This window comes from Protobothrops mucrosquamatus, unplaced genomic scaffold (assembly GCF_001527695.2).
Source record: "Protobothrops mucrosquamatus isolate PMUCROS unplaced genomic scaffold, P.Mucros_1.0 scaffold7, whole genome shotgun sequence".
Lineage (NCBI taxonomy): Eukaryota > Metazoa > Chordata > Lepidosauria > Squamata > Viperidae > Protobothrops > Protobothrops mucrosquamatus.
The window spans coordinates 129,571-156,466 of NW_015386394.1; the positions used below are offsets into that span (position 1 = coordinate 129,571).

Genomic DNA, 26,896 nt, shown 5'->3' on the forward strand with positions numbered 1-26,896 from the left:
GGGGAGGAGAGGGCAGCCAATAGTCCTCTGGGCGATGGTAATGACTTTCTGGACTGCTTGCCTATCTGCTACTGTGCAGTTAGCAAACCACACACAAATGTAATGCTCTCTATGGAGCAGCAGTAAAAGGTCACCATAGAGTGTGTTTCAAAGAATTATTCCTAAATTTGTAAAAATTAAAATATATGACAATGTGGAGAAAAGAATCAAAGAAAAATATAAAGCCCAAAACTATTTAAAGTCAATTAATTTTTCAAAAGATAATTTCAAGCTTTCATGATTGTATCTATCTAGCTGAAATAGGACTTAACTGCCTTTGTGAAACCTTGGTGTTTGCAAATTCACCATCCCTCCCCCCAAAGTTTCATGAATTTATCTAAAACCAAAACAGAATTCAAAGGGGTATAATGCCAAGTTTTTTTTAAAAAAAAATGGGCCATCTTCATGTCTTCATGTTTAATTTTCTTATAAAATGTAATGAGACAAAAAATGAATTCCCCCTCCCAAAAAAAGAAAAAAACCTAGAACACCGTTGAGGTTTTCTAGTCCAACCCCCCGTTCAAGCAGACAAATAGCTGTCAAGTATCTTTTTGAAAGTCTCCAGTGATGGAACACCCACAACTTCTGAAGGCAAACTATCCCATTGATTGATTGTTCTCATTGTTAGGAAATTTCTCCTTAGTTCTAGATTGCTTCTCTCCTTATTTAGTTTCCATCGGTTGTTTCTTTTCTTGTCTTTTGGTGCTTTGGAAAATAGTTTGATATCTCCCCTTTTGTCTTTGTAAGAGTCCCTCATATATTGCTGCTATCATGTCTCTATATGTCTCTATGTCTCACTGCTATTATATCTGCTATCATGTCTGCTATAACTACTTTTAGTCAATCACATCTTTTCCAAGATATTCAGAGCACTGAATAGAAGCACACATTCTTATTTAGCCCAAGCTGAAACATAACATTTGTTAAAGTGATAAAACTGATTTAATCCAGAAATTGTGAATATTTTATTTTCAACCGGTAAAAATAATAACACTTACTGTTATTGTACATTAAAAAAAATACAAGAAAAAGAAACAATGGGGGATTTAGGGTAGAATTGGCTTTATCTGCTTCTTGTAATGTTTTAAATGTGTATGTATGCATATATGTATGTACACATGTATATAATTCTTCAATTCCTTTTCTTTAGAGTTATATAATATGTTCTTGTGCTATGAATAATTTTATGAATTAAGAACAATCCTTGTATTTCATGGTAAATATAATTAAAAAGAACACATTTAAGTTCTAAGCATATGACACAAAACTGGTTTACTTGTAATCAGCAGGTCTTTTAACAAAACTAGTAAGAAATGCAATACAATACAATACAATATAATACAGTACAGTACAGTACAGTATAATACAATACAATACAATACAATACAATACAATACAATACAATACAATACAATACAATACAATACAATACAACAAGCTACCTAATAGAGGTATAGTGGTAGGAGTTCCAAGAAATTTCCAAGTGTTTGCCATAGTGATACAAATTCATTCTATAAGATTATCTTGTTTGTTTGTTATAATTAAAAATTTAACCAACTTATTTTTAAATGCAGTACTAGTTGTTGCTAAAATAAAACAATGGTAAAACCATAAATATATATTATGTATTTATTATAAGCACATGTCTTAAGTTGAATCTGTTTTTCAGAACAGCTGATACCATCACTATTGATATATTATGAGAAAGGCAGACCAAGGAAACAGAACTGCCACCATCACTGCTTTCCTCCTTCTGGGTTTTGGAGAATTACATGGTCTTCAGATCATCTTATTCTTTGTATTCTTGGTTGTCTATATTTTGACTATTATGGCAAATTTTCTCACCATTTTTCTGATATTGACTGATCTGCATCTACACACACCCATGTATTTTTTTCTTGGGAATTTGTCCTCTTTGGAAATGATATACAGTTCTACTATCCTCCCCAAAATGTTGGCCAGTCTCTTGACAGGGGACAAATCCATCTCTCTCAAAGGATGCATGACACAACTATATTTCTTTGGTTTCTTGGCTAGCACAGAATGTTGTCTTCTCTCTGTAATGTCTTATGATCGCTTCCTAGCCATATGTAGACCTTTACATTATGCTACTTCAATGAAGGGTAGGCTTTGCATCCAATTAGCAGCTGGCTCTTGGATCAGTAGCATGGCATTAACTTCTATATACTCGGTCTTGATGTCAACACTTTGGTTTTGTGGTTCTAATGAAATAGATCACTTCTTTTGTGAATCGCTGCCATTAATAAGACTCTCATGCAGTGACACAACCCTTGTGAAATATGTCAGTGTATTTATGACTTTTATATTAACTTTTCTCCCTTTTATTTTGACTGTAATATCTTACGCATGTATCATTAATACCATTTCGAGAATCCCATCCACTACTGGAAGGCAAAAGGCATTTTCCACCTGTTCTTCTCACTTGATTGTTGTCTCTCTTTTTTATGGGACACTATTCATCACATATCTGATGCCAGAAAGCAAAGGAATGAAAAACCCCAGTAAAATATTTTCGGTTTTGTACACTGTCCTTCCACCTTTTTTCAACCCTCTGATATATAGTCTAAGAAATAGAGATGTCAAAGAATCTTTGAATAAACTATTACACCAATTTTGGAAAGATGTATTTTGACTTGAGGATAAAACATATTAAAAACTGTCATCCTCCACATGGTCAGGTATAAAAGTCCCATTCAACAGAATAATTTATGCAATAATACCATATATGCTTAATTGGTAAATTCCACTAAATTGAATAGTGCTTATTGTCATACAAATAGTGCAGACTTACAGAGTAAAAGATACTTTACAAAAATTAAAAAATTAAAAGCAACAAAAGTAAGACAAAATAAGTTTTGAAGAAACATGATTCTTTCCAATCTGATTTGGAGGAAGGAGAAGGAGAAGGAGAAAGACAAGAAAGATTTTAGGTATCAGGTTAATCCACTTTGGATTCTCATAAGCATTCTTATGTTGCTGTTGCTATTGCATAAAGATGCAATACAAATTTCCAACCTCAAAATGTTTATGAACAGTGAAGAAAGTGACAATATCACAATAATAAGTCTTTGTGTAGAAACCAGACAAGAGGTATGTAGGGAAATGTAGCAACTGTTACTAAAATGCCTCTTTACCAGGAAACACTCTAACCTCTATTTCTGTAAATAAATATTATGCTTGGGCTTTTGCATTGATTTGTAGCATGTCAGTATATGCATATATTACAAAGTTGAACACAAAGGACAGAGGACAGTGTTTGTGTGTCCACTTTAAATATCATTAAAGATGTCTCCAATTTGGTTATATATTTGGTACACTTCATTAAGAAAGTTGGCAAGTGAGAAGGCAGAATTTAAAGGCTTACTTCCATAATTTTATTTTTCTTCCAGAAATAGAAACAAGTGAGAGATTAGCTTCAAAGAGAAACTGGAAGTTACTTTAGATCCAATTGATTACTCTTGTGAAATAATTTTAAATGGCACAGATTAGTTAGCTGCAGGGAATGGAAAACTACTGAAACTACTAGCTGTATCTTGGATCCTGTTAGGAAATATTCCACTTGTACAGTTCACAATATATTGAACATAAATGGAAGAAACTCAAAAGGTTATGTGACAGTAGAGTGATTCTTGAGATTTTTTTAACAGAGTTAAACCTGCATCAATGACACTGTTTGTTCCTGTGTATAAATACCGGTTATTTTGAATGTTTTCAGTTTTCCACTAACACTAGTGGTTTTAGTACATACTATTTGTGTTTGAAGCATTTTGAATTATAATAAAGCCTATTGATTTGCTTTCCTATAGTCTCTTGGCTCAATTGATTTCCATTAAGTGATGATCCTTATATTCTAAGTATTTTTTAAAGGGAATTGGAATTCCTAGACAGTCCAAATAAAATGAACCAACTTTTTTATTTTTATTTAGAAGATTTGCCAAGATATCCAATTTCAAATAATACATATTATTAGACGAACAAATGAATTTATCCCCAACGTTCTCTTCTTCAGAGATTCCATTGAATCATGATATATTCATATACTTTTCAATCTAAATTTAGATTCACTCTAAATCCATTCACATTACTTCATATAACAATTCAAAACTAATTGCAAACATGTATTTCACAATTTGTCAAAGTCCCTTTGAGGTTGTAGTTATTTTCCTGAAGCTTAAATAATCACCAAAGGGAGACTTAAAGAAGACAAGAGATGTGAAAGGAACAGAATGGGAGAGGAATAGGTTTGCTAAGTATTTTCAAGATTGGTGAAGAAAGATATATATGCATGGAGAGATGTATCAGAGTGAAAGCACATGGAGTCATTTCAAACTTGATTTTTCCCCCCTCTATTTATAACTGAGGTATGCAGCTCTCCAATTTTCTGCACAATTTCAATTTTCAGCTATATGCATGCTATAATCAATCTACTCTTCAAGATATTAGGAGGACTGGAAAATTAATTAATTCATGATGAAACATCTTTCATCTGTCTCTAAGTTAGTCAACCAATAATTTTCCAGAACATGAACAAGGAGATGAAATTTCAGTAGCATTTTATGAATTATTTTATGCAGTTCCAAAGAGTATCTGATATCATTTTAATTTTAATCCACAATTTTCTTATAATCAAGTGTATTATAGCAATATAATATTAAGAAGTCTTATGCAATTTGCCAAACAGGATTATTTATTTAATTAATTGTTTGTTTGTTTGTTTGTTTGTTTGCTTGTAGCTATCAATGGAAAGAGACATTTTTGGTGACACCGTGAACTTAGCTTCTTAACTGCTTGTAGAATGAAATTATGATGGATATTTCTGAATTTCAAATTCCACAATTTTTACAAGTGTGTAAATTGATTTTTTCTGGATCAGTATACATGAAATGTGAAATGCAATGCTGGGCAATCAGACTGTCATCTCTCATGTCATCCTTCTGGGATTTGGGGAGCTTCATGATATGCAGATGTTCCTTTTCCAGTCCTTTTTACTTATCTACATTTTTACCATACTGGCCAATTTCCTCACTGTTCTTTTAATTCTGGTGGATCAGCATTTGCATACACCCATGTATTTCTTCCTAGGAAATTTGTCCTGTTTGGAAATGATGTACAGCTCTGCAATCTTGCCTAAGATGCTGGATAGTTTTTTAACAGGGGAAAAATCCATCTCTTTCAAAGGATGTATTACACAGCTCTATTTCTTTGCTTTCCTATGTAGTACAGAATGCTATCTCCTCTCTGTGATGTCTTATGATCGATTTTTAGCCATATGTAAACCTCTGCATTATGCTACTGCAATGAGAATTACACGCTGCATCCAGCTAGCTGCTGTGTCTTGGATCAATGGCATGGTTTTTACAATGGTATATTTGATCTTCATGTTACAGCTTTGGTTCTGTGGCCCCAATGAAATTGACCATTTCTTTTGTGAAACCTTGCCATTAATAAAGCTGTCTTGCAGCGATACCACTTTTATGAAACATGCTGTTGCATTCTTGGCTTACACATTCACTTTTCCTCCATTTACATTGACCTTTATGTCTTACATATTTATACTGAGAACCATTTTGAGAATTCCATCTAGGACTGGGAAACAAAAAGCTTTTTCCACCTGTTCCTCTCATCTGATTGTTGTCTCATTTTTTTATGGGGCAATAGCAGTTGTATACTTGATGCCAGAAACTGAAGGAAAGAAAAATCCTAGTAAATTCTTTTCTCTGTTATACACAGTCCTTCCCTCATTATTCAACCCTTTAATATACACCTTGAGAAATAAGGATGTCAAAGAAGCCCTGAAGAAGCTATTATGTAGATTTTGGAAGATAATATATTTTAATCTTCATTTAAAAGAGTAATGAACAATCTTATACTTGATGGGACCTATCTCTAAAAATGGGGGCTAGGAATGCAGCTCAATTAAAACCAATTAAGGGAGGATAAATGCTCCTTAGAAAATTTCTGTGATAAATTTCATCATTGTAAAAGTGGATAGTTCCAGTTCCTGGAATCATCAAGAATAATCTTATATTATACTTTGATTATTATAATCAAAATATAGTATAATAATTCTACTTGCTTTATATTGACTAAAAGCACTTTGATTGTTTTTTTCCCTCATGTTAATTCAATACTCTGTTAAAATTAATTTTAAAATCTTATTGTATGACATATTTGGATGGAAGATGACAATTATAGCTTGGATTAATTGATAGACTGAAATACTGAATTTTTAAGATTTTCTATTTTAAAGTATAAATATAAAGTATATAATGATAAGATATAGATATTAACTGCTAGCATATCTGTGATAGCACTTACAATATCTAATGGCAACCCAATTTGTTTTTCAGCATTTTCAGCTTCAGAGAAACTTAATTACAAACACCTAAGTGCTTCAAATAATTATTAAATTTGATACAAAAACACCAATACTTCTTGTTCAGTTTTGTAGGTCATCAATAAATTTGATATGCAAACTTTAATTCTTCAGTGGAATAAAAATACATATTTTTATTTTCTCTACATAATAAAAAGTGCTACTATCAAGATAAAAATGATCAGTTGGGCTTAGATTATGATTTGCTCAACAAAATATTTTTTGGATTTATTGAATTCTACTGTATACAAAACACTTGAATAAATCATTAGACTACGGTATTTTGAGAGTATTTAAATGTATCCTATATATGAGATGAATACTTCATTTAAATACTGTCTCATATTATTTTATTTGGAAAAGAGGTTATTACATATCTTCATGCATTTAGCAAAAAAGATGATTGTTCAATTTTTAGAAGTAAAATGCTTATTCTTCTGTGTTGGAAAGATAAATATATGGACTCAATAACTCATTTCTGTACAAAATCGATAGTATTGCCTATTAACATGGATGATATTATATCAGAATATGTTTAGTGTTCATTGGAATGTGAAAATGCAATTTGTATGAATACATCCTTATACATATACATATATGTATAGATAGATAGATACAGATATAGATATAGATACACATACACATACACATACACTACACATACACATATACAGAATCTTAGTGGGGAATCTTACTGTAAAATTCCTTTCATGCTCCTATAACAAAACAATTCTCTGTGATCTCTTCAGGAAGAACTTTTCTTGTTAAGGAAATCTCTCTCTCTCTCTCTCTCTCACACACACACACACACACACACACACAGAGAGAGAGAGAGAGAGAGAGAGAGAGAGAGAGAGAGAAACACAACACACATATTTAAAAAATCTTTCTACATTTGTCCATTGGAAATTTTTATTCATTGTTTATATCAAGATTTATACTTTTTATTTTAAAATGCATCAGAAAACAAAATAATGATTATATAATTATTTTTAAGAAACATAGAGATACTGTATTTCAGTCCTAATGATCTGTCATTAAGATCTGAATTGAATAATAAGTAATTAAAGCTGAGATGTGATGTTTCAATACCACATCATTACATATTCAAAACAACAAGAATAACCAGTGACTGGTTGTCTTGCTAGTAGATGATGCTGGGTGAAACATGGACTAATCACTAGGAATTCTTCAATCTTTTGCCTGAAATTACTCCATATTAAATTGTGTAAGAGCAGTCATCCTGTCCAGTTTGGCTGTAGGACACACAATTTATTTCAATAGATTTTCCTCCTCATATAACGGTTGAGGGAAAACACTTTGATATAGTGTGAGGAAAGCCCTATGAAAGGTCCAGAAGGAATATTAAAATACAGACAGATCAAATTAATAACAAAGATGCATATTTTCAAGGCCATGATTTTCAATTGAAAAAGATGCTTATGAAAGCTGGATCATTAGAAACACTGAATGAATAAAAATGATCCTTTTGAATTGTGATGCTCAGAATATTGTTCAGAATATCTTGTCCTCTGTAAAAAAAAGTGCTAGAATATAGATTTGTTTCCCTTCACAATGCATAGAGAATAGACACAAAGAAAGAAAATACTGAAATAGTGCCACAGAAATGTATCTTATCTTATGTCTTATCTTATTAAGATGTATAAAAATAATTGGGGAAATGATTAAGTGAAAAAATATGGATGAGAAAAAATGCATACAAGATAATATTTCTTGCAAAATAAAAAAGAGAATATGGTCATATATTGTAAATAGGATTGGATCCTAAAATATGAGAAACTATTATATTGGAGTTTATTTATAAACTTAATAAATGTGCCATATCATAAAGTTAAAAAAATAATGTTTATGGAGTGTTCACAGGTTGTTGTTTTTTTGTAGGAATGTACTTTTTTTTAATGCAGACAATGCTGTGCTTTTGCCTGAAAACCAAACAATTTGCAATAATTGTTGAGCAGGTTATATGATTCAACAAGAGCTAGGAATTTGAAAATTGAAAATTAACAAGCCAATATAGAAACCAAATAATTATGCTTGACAGGAATACAATAAGTCAATTATTTCAAGTCATATTCAAATGTTGAAATCTTTTATAGTGTCCAGGTCAGAGGAAGTGACTGTACTGCTCTATGCTACGCTGCTCAGATCACCCTTGAAATATTGTTCTGGTTGTCACAATACAGAGAAGGGGCTTAGAGCCTGAATCCCATTAAAAATGGTTACAGGATCATGACATCAGCTAGAATACAGAATAACTGAAAGAAATATGAGGGCAATTCAGAAATAAATTTCCGTTTGGTTATCAATGATAGACACTCACAGATACAGAGCTTTTATTATACACATTAGAAAACTATAACATCACATTACTTTTGACATAATCACCGTTCAAATTGAGGCATTTGTCATAACATCTTACAAGGTTTGAAATTCCTTAGTAGTAGGTCACTTGGCGCCAAATCTGGGCTATGGGATGTGTGATCAAAAACATCCCAACGGACTTGCTTCAAAAGTTCTTGGGTGTGTCTAGCAGTATGTGGATGAGCAATATCATGAACCAACACCACACCAGAAGTGGTGCCATAGAAAATCCCACCAAATGTGAAGATGCTAAAGGAGTACTTGGCTAGTGAAGTTCATGGAATGTGGTTTGACTATCAATTCAGAAGTCTACTGTGAAACATTATGAAAACTCAGACGAGCCATCCGTAACAAGTGTCAGGGCATGCTGACTTCCAGTGTGTTGTTGGTTCATGATAATGCTCACCCGCACATTGCTAGACGCACCCAAGAACTTTTGAAGCAGTTCTGTTGGGATGTTGTTGTTTTTTTGAAACACATTTTATTGGTTTTTTAATTCTTAGAAAAAAGTACTCAGGACACACCATGGTGTTTGGGTAATCAAACATTCAACAATAAAACCATATATAAGTAACTCAACTCAATACAATCAATGTCCCCTCTCTATTTCCCTCAAATAGCATAGTACATTTAAAATGTTCCATTTCTAATTTGAATTTCTATAACTGCTAAACCTGTTTTAAAACTTTTGTAAGTTTACAATTACCATAATCAAATTTGACTTTAAATCAAGAAATTATCAATTCAGGTATCCCTTTCAGATATATTCTAATTCTTAATCCCTCATATCCCTCATTTTATCACAAGTCTCATTTACATTTCTTCTTCCACTACACAATACATATCATAATTAAGATAAAAAATTAATCTACCCTATATATATATAATCCATCAATCAATCAGTCTCTTTAAAATAACAAAATAATGTTAAGCCTTAACTCATTTCAATTCATTAAACACAATTCAAATTTCATCCAATTGATTATCATGCCTTATCACATCTATGTTATCATACAAAATCATCATCATCTTACTAATTTAAAACACTCAATTAATTATTGAAATAATCCAAATCTAAAAAGCCAGCATTTTTTCCATTCCAATACACAATGATTTTCATGAAAATAAGCCTATTATTCCAAAAAGTACATTCTTAATCTATTTGAAACATGTATTCTAATAATCACCCTCCTATTTTTTTCTTACTTCTAACTCTGAATCTTAATCCTTAAAACTGTCCATATATTAACATTGCCTTTTCATCCATTACACAATTTTAAATTTCTCTTTTCAGTCTTATTCTGGCTTTTTTCTGTGCCAGGCAGGTTTCCATAACCAGGCTTCCCTTTCTGCCAGTAGATCTCTCTTTGCTTGTAGTGCCCTTTGAAATGATAGGAATCCCATCCTCTGCATTAGGCATCTATTTCTCTCATCCTCAAAGCTTCGTTGCTTTAAAGTTTCCAGTCTCAATCTTTGATTCTTCTGATCCTTAAAGTTGTAGATGGAGTTTTTATAAGATAAAGTAAGTTCCTCTTTTATCTAAGTTGTTTCCTCTTCTAATATATTTTAATTTATAGAATAGTTAGATGTAGTCTGTAAATCAGTTTGAAGGTTTGACATGAGACTTCTAGATCTTAACTCTGTAGTAAACTCTTTCATTGTAGCACATATTTCTGCAGTAGCTTCAGAAATCTTTTCCAATATAAGTTTGCAGTTTAATTGTAGATGAGCTTTCTCCATTTTGATAGTAATTAAAGAGAGTCTCTTTTTTTTCTTGTGGAGGCTGTATTTAATAAAAGTTAAGCAGTATCCACCCCCACAATTCTCACAGCTGCATCAGCTTATCTTTTCTCTTCAAAAATAATTTGAAGTTCAAGTCTATTCCATCTCCAAAGAATAACTAGAAGCTGCAGTATTAGGTTTTTGCCACTAGATGTCTTCAGTAAATTAAAAAAAATCTTTTCCAGACACCATTTTCCCCTTTTTCTTTCTTTTAAAATATAATATGAAAAAAGAAATAATATTCCAGCATAAAATTATAGTACAGCTCTTAGAAAAAAAAAACAATTTTTTTTTCTGTACCCTAAAGCATGTAAAAATAAAGTATAGTCTTTAAAATTTTATTCTATTCTTTTGTTCAACACCTTTCTTCCCAAACATGTAGAAGCTGCTTTTTCAAGCCAGGGAAATAATTCCAGCAAGGCTCTTACAGGCAAAAAAAGAGCAAGATAAAGTGAAGAAAGGAGCAAAAAAAAAAAAAAGCCTCACCTGGATTCACCATGGTGGTTCTTACAGCTTAGATGTTCTTTGACTTGCGGTTTGGAGCAGCAAGGTGATCGGCCATTTTACTCGCCGATCTTCTTCTCCGTCGGCCCTCAGAGATGGCTCGGACAGCTGGAGGAACCGCCGCTCCTCCGCAGCCGAGCAGAGCCTCTTCAACAGAAGTTGCACCCTCCAGGGTGACTTTCGACCCGCATAAGGGTCTACCGGCGGAGGGAAGCTAGCCAACGAGGAGACAAGTCTCTTCATACGGCTAGAGGTGCCGCGATCTGGAACCGGAAGTCCCGTTGGGATGTTTTTGGTCACCCCCCATAGCCCAGATTTAGTGCCGAGCAACTACTACTAAGAAATTTCAAACCTTGTAAGATGTTATGACAAGTGCCTCAATTTGAATGGTGATTATGTCAAAAAGTAATGTAATGTTGTAGTTTTCTAATGTGCATAGTAAAAGTTCTGTATCTGCGAGTGTCTGTCATTGATAACCAAATGGAGGTTTATTTCCGAATTGCCCTTGTAGTTCAAGATCAGAAGATGTGGAGAATTGCCTATAGAATTGCCAAGAATTGGACAACTGAATAAATAAAATCATCATTATTATATTTGGCTTAAAGAATAGAATGCTAAGGGAAGCCATGTCTTCCAATAAATAGAGTAGAGAAAGGAATATTTTCTCCATAGCACCAGAGGGTAAGAAAAGATGCACTGCATCTTTATAATAAGAGTTGAATTAAGGAATTGCCTGATTGTCTCAAATCAAATAAAATCAGTAAGCAAATAAACAATTTTGAATTTTTATGAAGATTCCTACATTAGGCAACGAGAATGATTTCGCACACTGAATCTAATCCCACACATATGCAAATGTGTGCATTCATCTAATCCCACACATATGCAAATGTGTGCATTCACCCACCCCTTGTGCCACCCAGTTTCCAACAAGCCACGGATTAGTAACAGTCTGAGGACCAGGGGTTGGAGACCACTGCTTTATCTAACATTACTTACCTCAGAAGAGAATAATGTGATGTGGTTATAATTTATTACTTTAATAACTTGGCATTTGTATTAGTTAAATAGTTAAAGAAAGCAATTTAACACTTAAAAATAAGGGATTAAGTTGTCACATTCTATAAAAAGAAAATACTCCAACCTGGATCTGGTCCAGTAGGTGTGAAGTAACCAGAAAAAATGCCTTTGAGATCAGTCTGCCCACCTGAGAGGCAGGGGCCAAAGTCAACTGACACTTCCAATCACAAGAGAAAAGAGCTTTAATTCCTAATTCAGTCTTCCTGCTGTATTTCAATGGAATACAATGGAACAAAGCTAATTCTTTCCCTTCCCCATTTTTGCATTCTTCCATTGCCTATGAATGGTAACCTTGAACAGGCATTTTACTTACACTTATGACACATTTTACTTACGCTTATAATTTCCTTTGCTGGTAAGTGAACTTCTATATATTAATATAACCAGAGATAAGAGGAACATCAGCTCATCTTACTGTAATACCCTCATTGTTGGAAGCTGAACTTTATCTAAAATGTCCACTAAAATATAGCACATTTCTTTGTGATAGAATACCAGGAATTCTAATGATTTCAGTGGAAAGGTTAAGGAAATCTTCAGAAATGTATAGCTGAAATTTATGTAAATTAAATTCATTTAGTCTTCTGGATATTTTGTTCATATTTTTAAAGGAAGGTTAAAAAATAATCATACCATTCCACATAGGAAGTAAACCACTGTTTAAAGACATACATTAACAATTATATATGAGCCTGTTTGAATATAGAATTAAAGTATCAAGATACTATCAAAAATGCAATAATGGTGATTATAAAATTTGATATCCACTACAGTAATATTAATTCCTTGAATGTATTTGGATTTCTATCATAAATACTTTGTAAAAATGATGCTATATAAAGACTTTATTCCAAAGTGTTTTTCAATTATAAACATGGATGTATATTTTTGAAAATTCACTAATAGGACCATCTGTGCTTTCTTTGATGTAAGAGCAATTAATATTGGCATGATTGAGCCTTAGCTAGTATTCAAATAGGTATTTAATAAAAGTGTTATATTAGCCTGAAAAACTTTCAAAGACTAAACAAAGACTTTCAATATATATCTCTTCAATATTTTTTTCCTAATTCAATGTGTTAGTGACTGATGTGCGATATATATTATTTACATGTAATATGTACTTATATTTAATAAATAAATTAATAGATTTGACAGACATTGATAGATGTTGACCATACCAACACAACAGGCACTAAGCACCAGATCCATATAAACAGCAGTCTACTCCACTACAGAGGATACAAGGTACAAATTGTGCAGAGAGACCAACACATAGTGGCAGGATCTTAAATGCAGGAAGGAAGAGCTTAAATTGAATGACATTGAATTGAATGGACTAGACTCTCCCAAGTCCAGATGGAAGATTCCACAGAAGGTCATGGAGAATAACAGAGCTAAGACCCCGTGAACTTCCAGATCCAGACAGTCAGGCTAATCAACTAGATATTGTAGTAGTTGTCAAGCTAGAGGTTAGTGATGGTGATAGATGTAGCTGTGCCAAGTTACAGCAATGTCATGAAGAAGTGTGAGAAGCTGGAAAAACTATTAGAAATTAAAGAAGGAACTAAAGAGAATGTAGAAGGTAAGGTCAAAATGATCCCAGTTGTGATAAGAATATTCAGAGCTGCAATTCCTAAACTGGGAGAATGACTCCATCAGATCCCAAAAATATCTCTGTGTGTGCACATATGTGATGTGTGTGTGTCCTATGCATGATAGCAAAAATCCCATTGACTTGGATACTAGGAGAACTACCTTTGTGGAAGAAAAATTACTGAAGCAATTACCAAGATCATGCAGTTATAGCTATACTAACTGCATTTTTAACCACTGTGATCAGAATCACCTCTGGGGAATCAAAGTTTGATTTCTAAAGCTGCCATACTTGATGTAGAAAAATATGTAATTTTTTTCTGTCTCTTAACCCAAAAGGCACCATTCAGGGGGAAAAAAATAAGTGAAAATTGAATATGGGATTTCTGAAATTTTGTTCAGACAAATCACTTATTTTCCTGGTTTTTATACAACCATTTTTATACAACTACAGTATTTGAACTATTCCTTCTCTCCTCTTTAAAGCCATGTCTTAAATCATCATATTTTATTCTGTAAAAAAAAAGCAATCCAGATATTTAGGAACCTTATTGAATCAGTAGCAGTTTATTAAAGCAATTTATACAGATCCAAAGAGTAAATGGATTCCTGTTAGTTCTAATCTACTATTTTTATATGTTCAAAAATATTTTAGTAATACAATACTTAATTTGTGCAATTTTTTAAATGGAACTTGTTTTTTTTTCATCTACAGTGTAAAACAGAGCATTTTTGGAGACAGCATGAACTGAGCTTGTTGACTGCCTGCGGAATGCAATTATTATGGATTCTTCTGAATTTCAAATGCTACAAATGTTTTCTACCACAAATATATAAACTGACTTTCTGGACAAGTATACATGTAATGTGAAATACAATGCAAGGTAACATGACTGTCGTCACTCATTTCATCCTTCTGGGATTTGGGGAGCTTCATGGTATGCAGATGTTACTGTTCATGTTATTTTTAATACTTTACATATTTACTATGATGGCCAATTTCCTTACTGTTCTTCTAATTCTGGTTGATCACCGTTTGTATACACCCATGTACTTCTTCTTAGGCAATTTGTCATGTTTGGAAATGATGTACAGCTCTACAATCTTGCCTAAGATGTTGGACAGTTTTTTAACAGGGGAAAAATACATCTCTTTCAAAGGATGTATTACACAGTTCTATTTCTTTGCTTCCCTGGGTAGCACAGAATGCTATCTCCTCTCTGTGATGGCTTATGATCGATTTTTAGCCATATGTAAACCTCTGCATTATGCTACTGCAATGAGAATTACACGCTGCATCCAGCTAGCTGCTGTGTCTTGGATCAATGGCATGGTATTTACATCGGTATATTTGATCTTCATGTTACAGCTTTGGTTCTGTGGCCCCAATGAAATTGACCATTTCTTTTGTGAATCCTTGCCATTAATAAAGCTTTCTTGCAGTGATACTACACTTGCAAAATATACTATTGCAATCCTGGCTTATACATTTACGTTTCCTCCTTTTATTTTGACTTTTATGTCTTACATATTTATACTAAGAACCATTTTGAGAATACCATCTAGAATTGGGAGACAAAAGGCCTTTTCTACCTGTTCCTCTCATCTGATCGTTGTGTCTTTTTTCTATGGGGCAATAACAGCTGTGTACCTGATGCCAGAAACTGAAGAAATGAAAAATTATACCAAATTCTTTTCTCTGTTATACACAGTGTTTCCCTCACTACTCAACCCCCTAATATATACATTGAGAAACAAGGACGTCAAAGAAGCCCTGAAGAAGCTGTTTGGTAGATTTTGGAAAAATAGGTTTCTACCTTGTATTTAAGAGGTGCAATAATGGGGCTTACCTCTAGAAAGCTTCTAGAAATACAGTTCAATATATATTTTCAATGTGCAGGTGGATAGCTCCACATTTTGAACTAGCAATTGTTATTTGAATTTCTCCTTCATGAACCCATTAAAATAATCATATATTATAGCTTTAACTAGCTGGATTTCATTAAGATCAAAATAAAGAAAACTAGTTCTTCTTAATTTTCCACCTTAATACCTTAATATTTTAGTCTTCAAAACCTGGTAGGCCATGAGGCCTAAAGAGTCCAGGGAACTGGTAAGATATTAAGGTGGTTATATGGTTATTAACATTTGCTGTTTGCCTAATGTTTGTCTTTTATAGTATGTTTTTAACAGCTTTTAAAGGTAACAACAACTATGATGATGATGATGATGATGATGATGATGATGATGATGATGATGATGATGATGATGATGATGATGATGTGTATATTATGTTTTTTTTAAGTCTTTCTGTATGCTGGCCAGGCATTCTTGTCCTCCTGAAAATTTAATGTTGCACAGTAATATGGATTTTAATTTAGTATTGATTTAAAAAGCATCCTGTTATATTAAGAATTTGGATATTAGATGAGTTATAGTTTGGATTAATTAGTAGATTAACAACCATATATATATATTAACTGTTTTGTATGCCTCAATTTCAACATTTACAATATGTGTTGTTATTATTATATTATGTTAGCTCATATTTTTAAATTATTTTACTTTGGCACTGTACATCCAGAACAACTAATTCCTGCAGGATGGGCATGGGCAATCTGAGCTAGGAAAGAGTATCCTAGGAGGCTATGTTGGACATCAGGGGAGGGGCAATTGTGTCAACATTTTTCTTTATTCTTCAAAAAAGAAATATAAATTATTTTTTCTTCAAAATAAATAAAAAAAGGTGCAAGGAAAGTGAATGTTGAAGCTGTTTTCATAGAATGCCACAGACATATGTGACCTTGTATTATTAATATGCATGAAAAGGGGGCTTGGGATATTTACTGATTGAAAGATATTAGGAATAAGAAAAATGTATATACAATAATGATTTTTGCAAATAAAAAGGAGGTTAGATATTGTAAAACAAATAACATTGAATTGGGGATGTTGGATTGTTTATTGGGGTGGCTCTCTTTCTTCCTATGGTGCGGGTACCAGTTAATGTTGATTGGGAGTGAGATGTCTCATCTGTGGATACTATTATGTGGGATTGGTACTCTTTTCACTCCTATTTAACATCATTTGTTGCCACAGGGTGAGGTATCATAAAAATGCTTGTATATCTCTGGCCCTGACAAATTAAGTGATGCTTTTAATGTTCTCTCCCAGTGCCTGGAGGCTGTGGAGAATTGGATGTAAAAAAATAATCTATATAAATAAAAATGTAAATGTTCGTTTGTTCAAAATCTTAAATCTCCGAAAGTTCTTCACCGATTGCTTTGAAATTGTGACACAACATTGCATTCGAATACGCACGTGTTTTTATATATCTACTATTATATAGATGTCACACCTGTGACAGGTAAAAACATGCTTTTTTTGAAAAACAGCACCATCTGTTGGATGTAAAAGCAACACACGCTTTTACCAGACTGAGCAACAGCAACGCGTGGCCGGATACAGCTAGTATAATGATAAATTTATAAATAATAATGTAATGATGTCATGTAAGGTAAATATGATATATTATAATATAATGTTATATTTATATTAATTTGTTGTTTGTGCATACACTGAGAGCTTATGCACTGGAGACAAATTCCTATTCTATTCTATTCTATTCTACTCTATTCTAATTTTGAACTTTAGCTGAATCTTGGAAAACTCAATGTGTTTGGGGGTTCTGCCTCTAGATGGGTTGGTGCTACCTCAGATGGTTCTGGTACCCTCTTTGAGCATCCTTCTAAACTCACAACTCTTGCTTGCGAAATAGGTCGCAGCGGCTAGAAGGCCTTTGCAGATTTTAATGTTAAGTGTCAGTTGCATTCTTTTCTGGACTATGGAGCTCTAGATCACAGTCACTCATGCTGCTATCACTTCTGGAATGTATTACTACAATGTGCTGTCCTAGGAGAATATCTGATGGCTATTGAATAATATGGCTGCACAGAGAATTATGTGTTCCCCTAGGAACCTCTGTTTATGAATTGTTTGGAGGGCCATTTATGAGTACAATCTAAAGTACTTGTTTTGATCTTTACATGGCATGTGTCTAGGTTATTTGAGGCATCCCCTTTTTCCAATCATGTATCAGATGAAGCAGGAGGTGTATATTCCAGGCCTCATCTGCTAAAAAGTTCCATTTTATGGGACCCAGATGTTCTGCTGTGCCTCCAGCCCTCTGGAAACTTATTTCCCCCAGGTGGATTAGTCTCAACATCATTAGCCTTTGGAAAAACATGAAAATGTGAAAAAAAATCCCATGATTTTGGGGATCTCATGGAGAGCATGCAAGATGGTTGTATAGAGCAAGGCTTTTCAATGGGTGGTACGCGTACCACCTGTGATACATTGGCACTTGGCAGGTGGTACATGACCATCCTAGTAGGGGAGGGAAATGAGTTGAATCGGCGGTAGCATCGCACAAGTCTGAGCGAGAGATGGCTGGAACTGCAGGGCTGTCAGGGCACAGAAGAAGCACCAGGATCAGTGCCAGGTTCCAGCTGATCGGCACTTCTTCTGATTGGTGCTTCTTCAGGGCTCAGTAGAAGTGCCAGAATCAGCACCAGATTTCAGTTCTTTCCTTCATGGAGAAGGGGGGGATGAGGCTTCCATGTTCCCCAAATCTGGGGCAAAGCAAAGCAACGGGAACTGGAAGTTGCCAATGGCCTGGCCGACAGTGGCGAGCTCAGCTGTGCTGGAAGCGCAAGGCAGAGGTGCTCTGAAAATGGACCGAAGGGAAAGCAGAGCAGAAGGGAAATCTGAAACCACCACACCCCCAAAAACAACCCAACTCCAGACAACATTTTCCCCTCCTTTCTGAATGCCCTGATGGTCCCCTGTGATGGGTGAGGGGGGCAGCAAGAGGAGGAGGCTGCAGCCTGCTACGGGGGCTTTGACCTGTATTTCATTTTGGACAAGTAAGTGGCGGGGTGTTGCGGCAGCTGTGCGGGATGAGGCTAGGCTGCATAGGGCACTTTGTTTTGGGAAGGAACACAGCAACCCTGGCAGTTTTTCAAAACTCTGCAGTAGTTTTTTCCCTTTGCTTTGGGTGCCAATTTGGACAAAAAACGCCTGGCGGATGCCGCATTCCTCTTTCCTCCAGAGGAGGTTGAAGGAAAAAGTTTGGCTCCTTCACTGTTTTTTCTTTTTGCAATTTGCTTTTTTTTTGGGGGGGGGTAGCAAAGAGTAGCTGTCAGCTGTGGCCTGTTTGGTTAGACTTACAAATGCCCATTTCCAAAGTAAATTCCTTGCTCAGCTCCCCTCATGGGATTCAATTCCCACAAAGCAGCCATTTAAGACGGGGCAGGGAACCTTGGCTCTTTTATGACTTGTGGACTTCAACTCCCAGAATTCCTGAGCCAGCCATGCTGAGGGGAAAGGAAGAGGTTTCCAAGCTGAACCATGCTGGCTCACGAATTCTGAGAGTTGAAGTCCACAAGTCATAAAAGAGCCAAGGTTCCCCACCCTGGTTTAAGATCTCTGAACTCTGGAGTCAATTTGAAACTTGCTCCATGGCAGTGATGCATTATTGATTCAATCAATAATTAGAAGTTAGTATCTCCATACCCATGAAAAAGAAATATATTTGGGAAATATTAAACAGGCAGGAACAATAGGAAAAGATGTAGAAAACCTAACCCCAGAAACCAACTATTACAAATACGAAAGGCTGCTCCAAAAGAAACATCCATTTCCCTTCTCTTAGAAAAGTCAAGCCAAAAAAATAAAAGTACCAGAGAAGAGGGGATTTTCTCTCTCTCCCTCTCCCTCTCCCCCACTCTCTCTCACTGGGGTACAAAATAACAAGTACTTGTTTAAATACCCTTAATTTGTCAGTAAACAAGGCCTCTGTCAGGGATAAGCCTGCCTTGACATCTCAGTTGCAAAAAAAAATTTCTTGAGGAATTTTTGAATGCAATGCTCAAACTATCTTTCTTCATGATTGTCATTATTGCTTTGCTTTGTATAAATGACATTTCTAACTCTAAAAGATTGAGGATACTTGTTAATGGTGCTTTTATTTTTTTAGTGGATAATTATAGTAATTATAGTAATGTACAGTATAGTAATTCTGTGAATCGTTCCTGTTTCTCTGATGTTGTAGTAAATTATCTAATGTTTTATATAAAAAAGGAGATAGTCAAAGTGGTGTTAAGATAGTCATATGCTATTAAATTAACCAATTACCTTTGTAATAAATGCACCTTATCAAGAAAAATAAATTGTCAATACAACCATAGAAGCATAAAGGCTTCAGGTATAAAGGCTTAAAACACTAGGAGATAACAGCAGTGCTGGGCAACAAGTTTGTTGAGATATAACTCTTAGCAAATTAACATAGCAGTAACTCATATTTAAACAACACATTCTTTGTCTAATCCAATAAACTATGGTGTCTATATTTCCTCATGCTATTCTCATTGACTTTTCTAATGTATTACTAAATGAAATCAAATACTTTCTTCCTTTAGCCAGTCAGATGTATATTCAGATTTGCATGAAACTATCTTGTGAGTTTGCATCCTACCTCTTTTCAGCTTTTAATTTAGCTGATTCCAGTATTGTAAATAAACAATTTATACTTCAGTGTAAGAATGTATCTCATACCAATTACTAGGAAAATGCAAAAAAAAATAAATCCTATATCATCTTGGGTATAAATGTTCTGTTGTGTAATAAGAATAGCATTCCTCTTAAGTGAATATAACCTATATAATTGTAGCATTACCCCCTCTGAAGAAGGTTGAAGGAAAAAGTTTGGCTCCTTCACTGATTTCTCTTTTTGCAATGTTGCTTTTTTTTGGGGGGGGGGGTTAGCAAAGTGATAAGCAAGTATCTGTGTCATCATATTATATAACACTTTTATGATGTGGCACTTGTGTCTATAAAATAATTAAGCATTGAAACAAATGTTAACAGACACTGTTGCTACATTCTGCATAATGGGGGGACAAGATCAATATCTCACCTTCAGCATCTCCATTTACATGATTATTTATCTTCAGAAGTGGTTTAACATTAGCATGTTGTATTCTGATTACCTTCAATCATCTTTTTAATATTTCTTTTTATATATATTTTATTTTATATTTTATTCACCACTGGAATAATTCATAATCATTTTACAATGATCAAAAGCAATTAATCTTTCAGTTCACAATACTGTAGAATTAACAATTAAAATGATTTTTATTTATCAATTTTGCTATGATTAAACTGCATTAATCAATGCCCATATTTTTAGTTGTCACCAATATGATTCTTTCAAAATAAGTATTATAATAATGAAAATGAATCATATTTGAAATTAGCATATTAATTCCAGATCCATAATGATCTGTCCATTAAGGTCTAGACAGAATATCCTACTATTTCATTAAAAAGATCACACTTGCTACATGGGGGCCTAAAGAAAGGGGGTGGGAGAAAGTCTCCAAGATGACAAGGTCCATTTTGTTCATTTGTATGACATCATTGCACTTACAGAAGCAAGGGAACTTTTTAAAGATGTTGCACATGCCCTCTTGCAGTTTTTGACATGCACATACCACAGATTCTGCCGATTTGCTGCCAGATTGTAATAACGAATGTCAGCTGCCAAAAGTATTTAATTTAGTCTATCTAAAGATCATCCTAATATACAGATGCAGGTTCCAGTAGAGGTTATAAAGCATTTTTATAGCTGACCAGTGATTCCTTTTTATTTAGAAACCATTAAATCTCATTAAATCTCATTAAAGTCACTAGTGCTTTCTTCTAGGAAACTGATACTTAAGGAGAAGGCCCACAAAAACCCCACATATACTGTTTATTTGTTTATTTGCTTACTTACTTAGTATCTTTGATAGAAACAGTATGCAATAATGCATATAAAGAAAAAAGACACTTTTTTTCAAATTATATTAAAATATACACATTTGAACCATAAGAATTACATTTTTATGGCTTACAATTTTACGTTTTACAATTTGTCGTGAAGCATTCCTTGGAATTTTAAGAATGCTATCAAAATTTGTATCTATCAGTATACTTCATTTGATTTATCCTGCTTCCTTCTAGGCCTTAGAAGTCAGTGAGAAGATGGTCTCTTCCAAGCATTTGATAGCACTCTAGCATTCTAAATATATAACTGTCGAACATTTGCTTTTATGTACACCAAAAGGATGGGAAAATACAACCATGGCTAAGTATGTTGAGAAAAAAAGTATACCACTTCCACATAGATTTATAAGTAATCTTTTCAGAGCAGAATGAAGTAGACTAGGTTCCAAGCTATTTATGAAAGGTCTCTGCATAAGTGATATAGCCTATGCGAAACTTTTATATCTTAGAATTCTCCTCAGTGCTCCTTTCACTTCATGGTTCCTCAGAGTATAGACAATGGGATTTAGCATGGGAGTAAGGACTGCATAGAACAGAGATAACATTTTTTTAACTTCTGGTGAATAGGTGGAATTGGGCCTTAGATAAACAATGCTCCCACTTCCATAGAATAATATCACCACAATTAGATGAGATGAACATGTAGAGAAGGCTTTTTGCCTGCCTACTGCGGAAGGTATTGTGATGATGGTGATGATGATACGGGTGTAGGAAATCAAAATCAGTACAAAAGGAAACATAAGGAATACAAGTGTAGAGACTATGGCTTGCATTTCAAAAAGAGAAGTATCAGCACAGACTAACTTCAGTACAGGAGGGGCATCACAGAAGAAGTGATTAATTTTTTTCATGCCACAGAATGGAAGGCTGAAGATCCAGACTGCCTGCAACAATGAGACAGGAATACCAATCAGCCAAACTCCACCAACCAACTTCTGACATAAGTTCCTGCTCATGATATTGGCATAGTTCAGTGGGTTGCAGATGGCAACATAACGGTCATAAGACATGGCAGCTAAGAGGAAACACTCAGCACATCCAAAGTAGAAGAAGCAAAACATTTGAATGGCACAACCTGTGTAGGAGATACTTTTATCTCTCAACAATAGGTTAACTAGCATTTTGGGGATTGTATCTAAAGTAAAGCATATCTCAATGAAAGATAAGTTTCTTAGGAAGAAGTACATAGGTGACTGAAGGGCTGGGTCTTTCATAACTATAAATATGATGAAGATGTTTCCAGTCATTGTAACAAAGTACATCACCAGGACTATTGGAAATAGAAGCAATTCAATATTTGGCATGCTGGAAAACCCAAGAAGGATGAACGCCATTTGAAATGTTTCATTTTTCCACTTCATTTCTTCCAGATGATTTTATAGGATTATATACTAAAAGGAAAGAGATAAGCATTCAAAATATTTTTTTAAAAAATATATAATGAATTTGCAATATATTTTCACACACTATCTGGCCAACAAACTTATTTTTGTAAGAATACTTCAATCTCTTTTTAATCTCCCATCATCCATTTTTTGTTATGTAACATTCTCACTATAATTAATTATTTTATTTACCTAAAGAGTATTTTATCATTTAAATTTCTCATGTTTGTAATGTATTGCTATAATCTCAAAATAATTTTGCAGTCTAGCATTAATATGGCATGTACAATGAATTAAGATTTTTAGAATTACTATAGAGACTTCATCTGTAAAATTGTGAAAGAGAAAACTGGAAGGTATTAAAAGTCCACCACAAAAATATTAGATTGATGCAGCTCAGCTTTTGCTACATGAAGAATTATAAAAACAAATACAAGTTTTGATTCAACATAAAAGGATTAGGGAAAAGTGTAAATATTTAAGTGTTATTTTAAAAGTAAAATATCAGTTTAGGATATTCAGTAAAATGGTACTCCCCCTTTTTTCTTGCACCCCAGACTTAGCAGTCAGAAACAACTCCATATAAACACTACCAAACAAACAAACAAAAAACTGGTGATTTTCAAGATTCTTTTTAAACCATATTAAAGATTCCATGATAAATCGAAAGGAATTCTCTTTTGCCATCTCTGATTCTCTCTTAATCCCAACCAATAAGCAAATGTGCAACATATTCTCAGTCATTACTTAGAAATATGAAGGATTACATTTATTTATATTTAAATATCAGGAATATATTTATTTTGTATAGGGTATTACAATTTATGCAGTGATATTTTTAGGCATTTGTGCAAAGAATATACTGAAATGCTTACTAAACACTTTTAAAATTATGTGAAATAATAAATACATAAAATATTTTTAAAATATAATCATTCTTGAGTTAAGTTCATCTTGATTCTGGACACATTATCCAAAATATTTAGAACAATTTTGGACACTCTAGCCAAATAATTTTCATTTGCGCTGAAAGCAATGTCAGCAATACAAAATTTGATTTTTTCCCCTCTTCTTGCTTAATTTCCTCTTCTTGCTTAATCCTCTTAATTAAGAGGATTTTTTCCCTTTTCTTGCTGGTTTAATACTTATATGGGATGTATTTTAATTTGTATTGTAGTGTATCTTCCTAGCAGTATATTGCAATTTTATAGATACTGTTTTGATTTTGAAAAAAAAAGTTTGATAAAATATACTACTGAGCCAAGAAAGTTCCAAGACTTTCATTTCTGATCATTCTCTTCCTCATTGAAGGGTGATGGTATAAAACATACCCTTAACATTATTTAATGAATTAATTAACTTCAGCATTCTCCAGGTGACTTTCAGGATGTTTGAATGAAAAAAAGAAAATCTAGTTATAAATCTTTTCCACAGTATAATTTGGTACATTAAAATAAACTTTAAGAGTTGCCTTATAGGGGATATGGGTGGCATAAAAAGGTAAATAAGTAAACAAACAAATAATTTACTTATTAAAATGTTTTACCATAGATCAGAACAATTTAGCATGACAAAATATAATAATAATAATAATAATAATAATAATAATAATAATAATAATAATAATAATAATAATAATAATAATAATAATAATAATAATAATAATAATAAAGTTGGAAGGGACCTTGGAGGTCATCTAGCCCAACCCCCTGCTCAGGCAGGAAACCCTATACCATTTCAGATAAATGGCTATCCAGTCTCTTCTTAAAAACTTCCAGTCTTGGAGCATTCACCACTTCTGGAGGCAGATTGTTCCACTGGTTAATTGTTCTAACTATCAGGAAGTTTCTCCTTAGTTCTAGGTTGCTTCTCTCCTTGATTAGTTTCTATCTGTTGCTTCTTGTCCTGCCTTCAGGTGCTTTGGAAAATAGCTTGACTCCCTCTTTCTTGTGGCAGCCCCTGAGATATTGGAACACTGCTATCATGTCCCCCCTCATCCTTCTCTTCATTACACTAGACATACCCAATTCCAGCAACCGTTCCTTATATGTTTTAGCCTCCAGTCCCCTAATCATCTTTGTTGCTCTTCTCTGTATTATTTCTAGAGTCTCAACATCTAAAAGCAAAATAGCAATACAATAAAGCAATAAAAGTGTTAGAAACAAAAAAATATGATAAGGAGGAAGAGGATGAGGATAATAGATGATAGATAGATAGATAGATAGATAGATAGATAGATAGATAGATAGATAAATAGACCACAATAAACAACATAACCTTTATTTTTAATTTTAAATAATGACAAAAATAAAAATAGCAATCTGATTACTGACAATAGGAAACATATCTGCAAGAAAATAATCACTTCAGGTCTGAGGCCTTGAATTCACCAACCATGAATAATTTGTCAATGGTCTCATTTTTTATTTATTTTTATTTATTTAAAATAATTATTTTTATTTACTTGAAACATTTATATAGCTGCCAAGATAGGCTACCAGTCAAATAAATAATGTCCTCCATTTGACCAACCCCACCAGGACAGAGACACTGTTCAAGAGATCATTTACAAAATGATCTGTTGAACAGTGATATGTTGATCTCAAGCAAAAAGCTATAACAGCACATCTGAGTGGGACACTGGCAATATTAACATGATACTGGGAGAGGCATTTATTAAAATCAATATGAATATATAGATGCTCTATGTAGTAGCATCTGTATTGGCACCCTTTTCAAGAAGCTGTTTCCTTAGTCATGTATATAAAGGTAGTAAAAGCATACTATGTCTAAGGGGGAAAATGTTTTAGACAAAAATGTTTTACATGCTCTTGTATTAATGCAGTGAGAAACTTTTATGAGTAATACAATATGGCAATGGTCTTCTGTCCATGAAATTTACTGTCTATTTGTTTTATTGGATATATGCCTAAATCTTGCAGATGCAGGGCTTTGATAGTTCACATGATCTTGTTAAAAAACAATGTAGTTTTGTAATATATTTTCTCACTCACTACATTCTGAGAGTTAGTAATATACAGCCAAATACAACTGAAAGAATATAATCTCCATTGAAACAAAATGATGAAAACATAAAACCTGAAACCCTGATGTAAAATAAAACAAAGCACTTATTTCATCACTGTATAAAACTTTTTCTATTCCTACACCATTAATGAAATTAATGCTTTAAAAATGATGATCTTATAATGAGATTCACCTCTTTTGTACCCCTTAGAAATGGGGGGGGGGGGAATCCAGAAAAATAAATATCTCTTGAGTGATTAAGAAGCCTGTAATTCTTGATTTCTTCTGTGAATGTTTAAAAAAATATATAAAAGAGCTCTATATTATAAAATATTTTTACAACATTTTAAATATGTATATGCATATGCATATATACAGGAATGTATAAACATAAATCTAGTTCTATACTGTGGTAATATAATCTCTAACAAACAGATATCCATTTTTTTCCTTACCTAGGTTTGAACTGGTCTTATTTTTTGTGAAGATATATCTATAGTTACTCGCTTCTGTGTAAATTACTTTTAAGTTATAGCATTATTATGCCTTTTTCAGTAGCAGCTAAGTAGAACTAATTGATTTTTTCCTCTCAATTTGCTTCCATACGTGACATTAGCAAAAAAAGAAAAGAAAGAAAAAAAGCATGCTCTTAATATCTTAATCCCCAAACACCAAACAACCCTAGAGAATAAAATGAATAATTGGAACTAGCATGATTAAAATCTGTCTTCTAAATCAAATATATATTTATTGTTTGAGTAGTATTCTAAAAATGTGAAGTCAAAGATGTGGGTGCTACCAAAACAAAACAAAA

General features: G+C 33.4%; 4 protein-coding genes across 4 annotated transcripts; 3 read left to right on the plus strand and 1 right to left on the minus strand.

The window, feature by feature from the left end:
- Nucleotides 1-1,738: 1,738 nt before the first annotated feature.
- On the plus strand, nt 1,739-2,692 carry LOC107282315 (olfactory receptor 10A7-like). Its single transcript, XM_015810087.1, has one exon. The coding sequence runs from the start codon at nt 1,739-1,741 to the stop codon at nt 2,690-2,692; it is 954 nt and encodes a 317-aa protein (XP_015665573.1).
- A 2,263-nt stretch (nt 2,693-4,955) lies between these two features.
- LOC107282316 (olfactory receptor 10A7-like) lies at nt 4,956-5,915 on the plus strand. The gene has a single exon (XM_015810088.1). It carries the CDS (start codon nt 4,956-4,958, stop codon nt 5,913-5,915), a length of 960 nt encoding a protein of 319 aa, XP_015665574.1.
- An 8,742-nt stretch (nt 5,916-14,657) lies between these two features.
- Nucleotides 14,658-15,608, plus strand: LOC107282317 (olfactory receptor 10A7-like). Its single transcript, XM_015810089.2, has one exon. It carries the CDS (start codon nt 14,658-14,660, stop codon nt 15,606-15,608), a length of 951 nt encoding a protein of 316 aa, XP_015665575.2.
- A 2,454-nt stretch (nt 15,609-18,062) lies between these two features.
- On the minus strand, nt 18,063-23,031 carry LOC107282318 (olfactory receptor 10A7). Its single transcript, XM_015810090.2, has 2 exons — nt 22,123-23,031; nt 18,063-18,119 (listed from the first exon to the last, which is right to left on the minus strand). The coding sequence occupies exons 1-2, from the start codon at nt 23,029-23,031 to the stop codon at nt 18,063-18,065; spliced, it is 966 nt and encodes a 321-aa protein (XP_015665576.2).
- Nucleotides 23,032-26,896: the final 3,865 nt, after the last annotated feature.